Source organism: Mesoplodon bidens (genome assembly GCF_964165515.1).
Source record: "Mesoplodon bidens genome assembly, chromosome: 12".
NCBI lineage: Eukaryota > Metazoa > Chordata > Mammalia > Artiodactyla > Ziphiidae > Mesoplodon > Mesoplodon bidens.
The window spans coordinates 75,490,070-75,499,757 of NC_138168.1; the positions used below are offsets into that span (position 1 = coordinate 75,490,070).

General features: G+C 35.0%; 1 protein-coding gene across 1 annotated transcript in view; it reads left to right on the forward strand.

The window, feature by feature from the left end:
• Nucleotides 1-1,890: 1,890 nt before the first annotated feature.
• Nucleotides 1,891-9,688, forward strand: part of ADGB (androglobin) — a gene marked incomplete at its 5' end in the record, with an annotated part of 132,711 nt that continues 124,913 nt past the window's right edge. The window contains 3 exons of the mRNA XM_081250501.1: nucleotides 1,891-1,985; nucleotides 2,422-2,578; nucleotides 7,220-7,312. Of these exons, the coding sequence (XP_081106627.1) occupies nucleotides 1,891-1,985; nucleotides 2,422-2,578; nucleotides 7,220-7,312 (345 nt within the window). The remainder of the gene's footprint in view (nucleotides 1,986-2,421; nucleotides 2,579-7,219; nucleotides 7,313-9,688) is intronic.

Below are 9,688 nucleotides of genomic sequence, written 5' to 3' on the forward strand. Positions count from 1 at the left end.
GGGATAAGGTATGGACATATGGCCATATTTGGGGGACCATTATTCTGTCTACCACACTCACTGACTGCTTTTCTCAGTTTTTGGGGTTTTTTCCTTCTCTTTTAATATGGAGTACTAGGGCAGATATGTAGCTGTACTGATTAATAGAATATTGAAATGTTTTTGTATTGATTTGTGAGTAGCCTTAACAATAACCTCACCAATAACCCTGATACCCAGACTTTTCTGATTCTTGCCCTGGGTCCCTGACCCACCCTGAGGACCTTACATCCCCGACACTACTACTTAAAGTAAAGAATAAATGTCTGGCGGAGCTGGTGGCTTTGAAGACCCTGATCCAGGATCATGGACGGCATCTATTTAGACCAGTCAATGCTCATTCCTTCCCAAGTGCTAGGCATTTTGAATAGCACCCCTGGGACTGCCTCTTCTTTATGTATGATCAGTTTCTTGGTGATTTCACCAAATCTTAAGAGTTTAGATATCATTGAAATGCTAATGACTCTCAAATTTTCACTTTTAGTCTATTTCTTTCTTCCAAACATCAGAATTCTGTATCTGACTACCTATTTAACATCTCCATGAATGTATGATAAACATCTAAAACACAACTCATTCAAAAGTGAAATGTTGCTTTATTGCCTACCTCAGTTTTGTCCCATCCCATAATCTTCTGTCTTTCAGGCAGTATCAACTCAATATCTACTCGTTCTGACTTTAAAATATACACAAGGAACTATTTCTTGCCTCCTCTACTGTTACCAACCTGGTCCAAACCACCGCCAGCTCTCACCTGTTGTTTCAATGCCTTCTAAGTTGTCGCCCTTGTCTTTTCTGACCATAGCAACAAAAGTGATTATAAAATTTCAGTTATGTCATGTTATACCCCTGCTCAAAACCCTCCTTTGATTTCCTGTCTCACTCAGACTAAAGACCCATGTGCTTCCCTTTGTTTAGATCAGCTTTATTATCTTTGCCCCTCCTGTTACCTCTCTGAAATTATCTCTTTTTAACCCCCTCTTCAGCCTCACTGATCTCATTATTATTCTTCAAATAAGCTAGGATGCTCTTTGCATCTGGAATACTATTCCTTGTTTGTGGAACATTCTTCCCACAGGTATCCACATAGCTTGATCCTTTATTTTCTTTTGCTATTTACTTAAATATAACCCTATTATAGACACTTTCCATAACTACTGTATTAAAAATTGTGCAACTTAACTCTTCACGTCCCCTTTCCTCCTTTATATTTCCCTTTAGCATTTTTCACTTTATAATATACCATTTATTTTACTCAATTTATGCTGTTTGTTTTGTGTCTCCACTGCTAGAGTATGAACTCAGCAAGGGTAGAGATTTTAGTCTGGTTTGTTCACTGCTTATCCCGGGGTCTAGAGCAGGCTTCCAGCCTCACAAGTAGCTAAAAACTTGAATAATTAAGAAGATGCCTTTTTTTAGATTTTACAATTCATAAAAATGTAGAAAAAGCAAAAGAGGTTCAGAGATAGGAAAACACCAATATACTCACAGTGAGAGTATTAAATAAGTCCAGCTTTTCTGCAGAAAATTATTCAAAATATATCACAAACTTTAAACCTGCATATATTTTGATTCAGTAAGTCTCCTTATTAAAATCTATCCTAAGGAAATAATAATGTATGCAAAGATTTGGCCACAAGGATAGCCATCACAGTCTTGTTTATAATTGTGAAAATTTTTTTTAAATCAAAACCCTCAAATTTCCAAATATAGAAACTTAGTTAAATGAAAGACAATATATCATACAATGGAATATTATGCAATCATTCAATTAGTATTTAAACACTTATTGGCATGGGAGCTAGCAACAATGTACTGATAAGTGGAAAAAAGCAATCTGTAAAAGAGAATATGACGAATGATATCATTTTTGAGGAAAGATGTATATCCTTGTACAGTGATCTGAGAGGATGGATAATTTTTAACAATGTGGTTTCTAGAATGAGGTGAGTATGCCTTTCTTATTTATCGGACTTGTATTTCTTAATTTTCTTTTAAAATGATGGTCATATAGCACTTTTATATTTGGGAACATCCAAATTATATTTTCACTGATCTTCAAAAAGCAATCACTATTATACATGTAAAGGATTTTCATTGGGTATGGTTTGTATATAAATATTCCCCTTCATGTCATCTTCTGTGTTTATGATGAATGTCCTGCCTTAATAAGTAGGGGCTAATGCTCAAAATTTGCTTACAGAATAATCTCTGGGGTATTTCTGTCCTTAGAACCTTAACATGTAGAAGCTGTCCATCCACTGTATTGAAAAATATGTTTAACATGATTGCTAACCAGATAATTAAATTTACATCTTGAAATTAATCCAGTATTTTACCTCAGAGATCTGAATGAAAACCACCTCTCCCCTCTGTCTCTAGTCAGTTCCCTTTTGGCAGTAATGTGCAACCCAGTGAACAGAAGAAGGGGAAATTTCCAATCTGGCCAGAATGGAGCGAGGCAGACATAAATGCTGAAAAGTGGGATGCAGGCAAAGGTGCAAAAGAAAAGGACAAAACAGGGAAAAGCCCTCTACTTGTAAGTAGACTTGACTATGACTAGATTTCATTTTAGTGTGTAATTGTATAATGGAATAAGATTTGTTAACATGTGCACGTGCTCCCTCTCCTCCACTCAAAAGAGAAATTTTGTCTTTGTCCGCCTTGCCTCCCCCCATCCTACCTTGTCTTTCCAAGCCTTAGTCCTGAGCTTTGGTGAATCACATTTGAGTAAATGGGCAGAGAGAAATGACCAAAGAGTCATAATGAAAGAAAGGGACAATTGATAGAACAGGCTAGCAAGTGGATTTTGAATAGAATTGGGAACCAGACATTTAGAGATGGTGGTTTAGAAAATGAGAGGCCCCCACGAAACTGTGAGCTGTTATTTGGAGATTACAGGCAAGGTAAATTTTTAAGAGATGTTACTATAAGAATTGAATCCTTCTTAATATCTGCCCCCCAAGATATTTGGGTAAAAATCTAGGTTACTCTTCATTTACCTGTAACCTTTAAACATGTTGTGTCCCTGAGATTGGAGCTGAGAATGGGGTTCCTACATTTTCCAGTTATATTATTTTAGGTTCTTTCGCTTACTTAAAAATGTTTTTCTTCTAAAAACTTCTTTATAGAAGGTACCGGTCTGGGTTGCATTTTAAATATGACCCATTTATTTGGTGCAGTAATTCATTCAACAAAAGTACTTTTAAAACACAATACACGCAGAGGGAGGGGATATGGGGATATATGTATACGTATAGCTGATTCACTCTGTTATACAGCAAAAACTAACACACCATTGTAAAGTAATTATACTTCAATAAATATATTAAAAAAAGAAAACACAATACAATTTTCAAAACACAAACAAAATTGCCACAATGGCTAGGTTGAACTCTAGTGTCTTTATTTGCATAAAGCACTCTGAAATGGTACTTATTAGCATTTACATTTTGTTCACAAAATGCAGTCACCAACTGCATGATTCATATCAGTAATTTGTTTATAAACGATACTCAGTAATTATAACTAATTGCTGACACTGTTAGTATTTGAACAATTTCAAATAACAATATGTGAGGGAATGCATTCTTTGTACCATGCCTAAGGTGATTATGGAACTTTTAGATGCAAAGGACTTTTGAACTCTCTGGGTTCAAATGAAAATGGTCATATTCTACATATTTTATAGAAATTCAGATCTTATGGGGATTGTCTGTGAATTTTCATCAGCAAGATAGATTGTGTAAATCCTCAGTTGAGCAGCTGAGCTCTGGAAAAGATCCAGAGATGAGTCACTCCAAATTGTGAAGGATCAACGGGGAAGGGAAAAGCAGAAGTGCCTGAAAATTTTGAAATAAGAAATAGCATGAAAAACAACATTTTAAGGACCTTAGAATGCAAACATATCTTTATTGGATGACTATGAAAAATTCTTACAGATCTCTGGAAGGTCAGGTATCAAATTCTTGAACTTAATGTTATTGAAACAAGGGCAAGTCTGTTGGAAGAACATTTATTGGAGGAAAACCATTGAGACCGGAGCAGTAATAAGTGTGCTGGTGAAATGGACAGTTGATGTCCATTTCATTTGGGGTCAACATATAGGACTATTGCTGGCTGCTATATAAAACTGCATGATTTGGGAAGCATTAGCACTACTCCTGCTGTGAACAGGGGCTATTCCAATAGGGGGTGACACTTCAGAACCTTAACTAACACCCCATTCTGCCACCGCAGCTTTCACAAGGTAGGAGAGCACAGCTCAAGTCCTGGCTATTACGACGGTGCCGAGTGGTGCCATCTGGGATAGAACCTTGCTTTCCACCCCCAGTTCTGTTCCACGACCTCAGCATTCATGGCTCAGGAAGCAATAGTTTCCCCACTGGAGTGAGTCGTGGACACCCCAAGCACTGTGACTGCATTTCTATGATATGGTGGCACATTAGCTCTGAGCCATGATTTGCAGCATCCATATTTTACCAGGATAAATTGCCTTAAGCATGTAACCATGGCAGTTATCCTTGGAATTTTACAAAGGCCACTTCTTTAGATGTGAGGCTAGTGATCAGGAAATCAGCTCAGATGCCCGACCCTTCCCTATAAGTCCAGCATTATGTCTCACTTCCCCAGCAAGAAAAGGATATGATGGGTGAACCAAATTAAGAAGTATATGATAAAGTACTGTAAGGTGGATGTAAGTAATATACCTAAAGCAAAATGACATGGAAAGATTACCATTAACAATATGAGGGGCTCAAATCCTGGAGAAAAGGGAATCACAATGGGATGAGCCCCACTATTTTTTTTCCTCAAAGACATTTATTAATTCAAGGCATGGAAATTAGAAAGCAAGCACAGAGTAGTGGCCTGGGACTTATGTCAGTTTTTCTTGGCTGAAGGGAAGGAGGATATTGTCTGGGACTGCCAAAGCAGCCAGAACTTGAACCCAAATCTCAGAGGTAACTACAGAGAAGTGATCTGTAAATTTTGCATACAATTTTATTTTGAGACATTTGTCTACCTCCTAAGCTGTGAGTGTGAAGCTTTTGCTGCTGAGCAAATGAGTAAAAAGCAGCAGCCTGGAAGCTTAATAATTAAGAAAAGATTTCAAGATGATAGGTAGAGAATGGAATTCAATGTACACCAAGTGAAGGGGCCTTGATAAACACTCCAGACTTTTAGTTAGTGCCCCAACATGGCTACAGAATTCCACATTGAGTAAGAACAAACCAAAATCACACCAGTCCTGCCAAATCCTAAGACCCAGTGTTGATTAGGTCAAATTCATCTTGTGCTCTGCCTGTCAAAAGGGAATAAAATCCTCCTCTCTGGATGAAGACATCATCATTTAGAATGTGTATAAATTTTTATATCCAGCATATATCATGCAATCAAAATTTACCAGACATGAAGAGAAATGGAACCAAGTGACTAAAAATCAAGAGGAAAAATCAGATAATAGAAACAAATCCAAAGGAAACTCTTTTGGAATTGTCAGATAGGGGACTTTAAAATTACTAAGTTAATATTTGCAGGGAAAAAAAGCAATGTGAGAGAAACCCAGAAGTCTAGTACAGCTCCTGAAAAAACATCAGTTTGTCTTTTAAGGACTCATTCTTCTGTCATTTTGTCTAGATGTTAGGGTTGCCTATATCTTCATTTGAATTATTCCATTATCTTAAATTTCACAATAAACCACATGCTCCATATACACATAGACACTTATTATATTTAACACTCAGACAACGCCCTAAAATATAACCTATTTCTCAAGCCACACCAGCATTAGGGTAAACAAATAATTATGATGAAAATCACAAAACAGTATATTTTCCCCTGTGCCTATTAACTGAGGTGAAATTTAAGTACATTTCTTTTTCCCATACAGATAATTTATGTTCTTTTAGCATTTTGTTTGTAATCCTAGAAATTGTCATGTTATTTCTTGTAAAGATCCCCCCATCCCCTACCATTTTATGAGCTATGTGAATTTTTACATAGCAGCTACCTGAAGTCTCTCTGACTTGCTAGACAGCTTGCATATGGATATCATTCTTTATCCAGAACTCACTAATTGACCCATAGTTGGGGCTCAAAAATTAAAGAATTAATTGCATTCTTGAGCATTTATCCCAGAAAAATGGAAATTCACATTCACACAAAAACCAGTAACCTATACACAAATGTTCATAGCAGCTTTATTAGTACTAGCCTCAAACTGGAAAGAGCCCAGATGGCCTTCGATGGGCAGGTGGTAAACAAACAAATATCCATAGCATGAAATATTACTCAGCAATAAACAAAAAACTATTGATACATGCAAAAACTTGAATGGATTGAATCTCCGTGGAATTAGGCAGAGAGAGAAATAAAGCCAATCCAAAGGGTTGTAGACTATATGGTGGGTTCCATTCACATAACATTACTGAAATGACAAAATTATAAACGTCAAGACTAGCGATTGCCAAGTGGTAGGGACTAAGCACAGACTGGGGAGTTTGAAGGTGGGTGTGGCTATAAAAGGGCATAAGTAGGATCCTTGTGCTGATGGAAATGTTCTGTATATCTTGGCTGTGTCAGTGTCAGTATCCTGGTTGTGTTCTATAGTTTTGAAAGATGGTACCGCTGAAGAAATTGTGTAGCGAACATAGGAACTCTCTGTATTATTTCATGCAGTGGCTTATGAATCGTGATTATCTCAAAATAACAAGTTTAATTAAAACAATAAATGAAAGTCAGATCAAAGGTACAAATTTCATTTACATATCATCTTTTTTTATGATTCTAACTGAAAAATAAGTAAATACGTTTCAATCTTCTCTGCTCAGATTAAAAAAAAACATTTTCAGTGGAAAATGTGGCCATACCTGGCCCATCCAAAATTGTTTCCCCACCATACCTAATTCACATTCCCGAGCCACTCATGCTTGTTTGGACTGCTTCCTCTGCAATCAAACTGCTACTCAGTAATCAAGGTTTCATTAATTAAATACAGTATTGTTAACTTCAGTATTCTCCAAGTACTGTATGAACTAGCTCTGAGAACAAACACACAAATTACTCTTAAAATGCTTATTTATTGATCAGATCAATGCACGTATTCATTTTTATTAGAATAGAGTTGTTTTTGTTTTAATAAAACTATATGGAGAAAATACTTAATACGTTTTTTATATAGCATTTTTTTGAAGACCCTGAAGGAAAGATTGAATTACCACCATCACTGAAAATTTATTCCTGGAAACGTCCACAGGATTTTTTACTTAATCAGGTAAGAGATATTTTTACTATTAGAATACGTATTAACTCTGAGATATAATATCCTACTTATGAAAATTTGCATTTTAAAAGCTGTTTAGGGTAATTTCTTCTTGGTATTTAGTAAGAAAAAGTAATTAGTTTTTGGACTTTAAATTAGAAATAAATATTTATCGATATAGTTTGTACTGGTTTCCAAGAGAATAATGAACTTTTGTTTAGGGCCTCAAGTGTCCTTCTTCTCTTCATGATGTCAAATTTTAACCTAAAATGTTGCAAAAAGTTATTCCTTAATTTCTGACAGACTTTCTCCTTTCTGCTTCTTACATGGTGTAGGTCTGTTTACTCTAGTGTTAATAAGCATTTATTTTCCAGCCCAAGAGATCTGCACTTGAACCTCTCTATTCCAGGAATTCTTGAATCATTTTCCAAGTGCCACTTTCATTTCTGAACCCCATGTGAATCACACTGACATGGACATCACCCAAGAAAACTTCGTTTTAAATAGCACTTACGTACATTAAACTTTAGACCTACTGGTCTATCTTCCTAATTAATAGCTATGTTAGTTTGAATACATTTGGTATTTCCAAGGGTTTAATTATCACTAATGCCTTTTTTCCCTTCTTGAATCTCCCATTTTCATTAAATGCATAGAAAACCAGTAGACTAAATTAGTTATTTAATGCTAGTCAAAAGGTTATAATGAAGCTGATTCTTCTGTAATCATGGAATTCACTGCCTCTCTGTTTCTATGCCTAGTGATTTTATTCCTAAGAGTTTTAGCTTTTAGAGGCACTGTTACTGACGCAGAAAATACAATTTATCTGTCATGCTTTTCAATTATTGTTATTAGTTAAGAAAGTCAGAAATCCTAAATCCTAAATATTTATTAAAATGAGAAAATAAAAAGGTACATCTTTGTCCATCAGAGTATTTATTCAATGCCTCTCTGTAAGACATTTTAAATAAAATAAATCAAATTTACAAAAACCATACCTTTAAATTACTTGTAATGTTAGGTAACATTGAAATGAAGAATGCAAATTCTGTGATGTTAATATGATGCACTTAATATTCATGTATTATTAATAACACTCAGGTTCTACTCAATATAAGTGCAGAGTTTATATTCCATGCCAATGAAGGATATGAATTCCATGAAGTGAGTGTTGTAAGTTTGAATAAGTAGGAAAGTTTAATACCTTTTTCTCTTTTAGCATACCTTAGTTCTGGAAGATACACTTATACTAAAAATAAATTGATTCATTGTTGTTAATGACACTTCCACCTGTATTTATCGAAATGCTGCCATCCATCTCCTTACCTCTCCCCTCCCTCTTCACTGACTCCTTCTCTTGATCCATCACGCTGAAGTGTGAACCAGAACAGCCCAAACTGAAAGTCTAGCTAAGCAGGAAAGTTTTAGAATAGTGCTTGTCAAGTTTTAATGTATGAGACCACAGTGATAAATACATTTTACATTGAGAGTCATTAAATATGGACATATATAAAGTTTAGACAAAAATATTGCAAAACAATAATGACCTTTCTATATGAAATTTACTCTATTTTATTATAGTCCATATATATATATATAATATATATATATTCCTGAGACATCTTATAGATATATCTATGTGTGTATATATATATGTATATAGTCCTGACCCATTAAATGATTTCATGAATCACTAAATAATTGCGACCCACAATTTAAAGAGCACGAGAAACATACCCCAGAACACTAAGTAAAATATGAAACCAAAGGACATGATTTAAGTCAAAAAGAAGCTAACTTATTAAAAAACTTAAAAGCCTAAATTTAAGATATCAGAGTCAACATGGACCATTCCAACCAAGGGGGTTCACAAGCCCTAAGAGCAGAGTGAATAATCAGATTTGTTTATTTCTGAGAACCAGATATTGGTGGCCCAGGTCCTTCAATATTGATTATATTAAACAGATGTAAGATGTCAAAAACTTTGTCTTGCCCCAGGTATAGTTGTAGGGGATAAAGATGCTAAAATACCATTGCAGAGACCTCTGTCTTAATATTTGTTGTCTTTTAGAAACTGTCAGTTCCTCCTTTTCATTTATCAGCAGGTGACTATTAAGTCTAACCCGTCAAACCTTAGATATCTAATACATATTTAATCTATAGTCAATTTTAATGCACGTGGTACATACCGAAAGGTATAGGCATTTTAGAAGTGTTGCATCACAATCGGACAAACCAGAATAATAAATATATATATAAACATAAAGTTATATATATATATGTAATTTTATAAATTATATAAATTATGTTTATAAATTATGAACATAAGAGTCAATTCAGGCCTTCAAGGTAGTTTTAGGTAAATTTTTCTCAGACATATAAAAATAT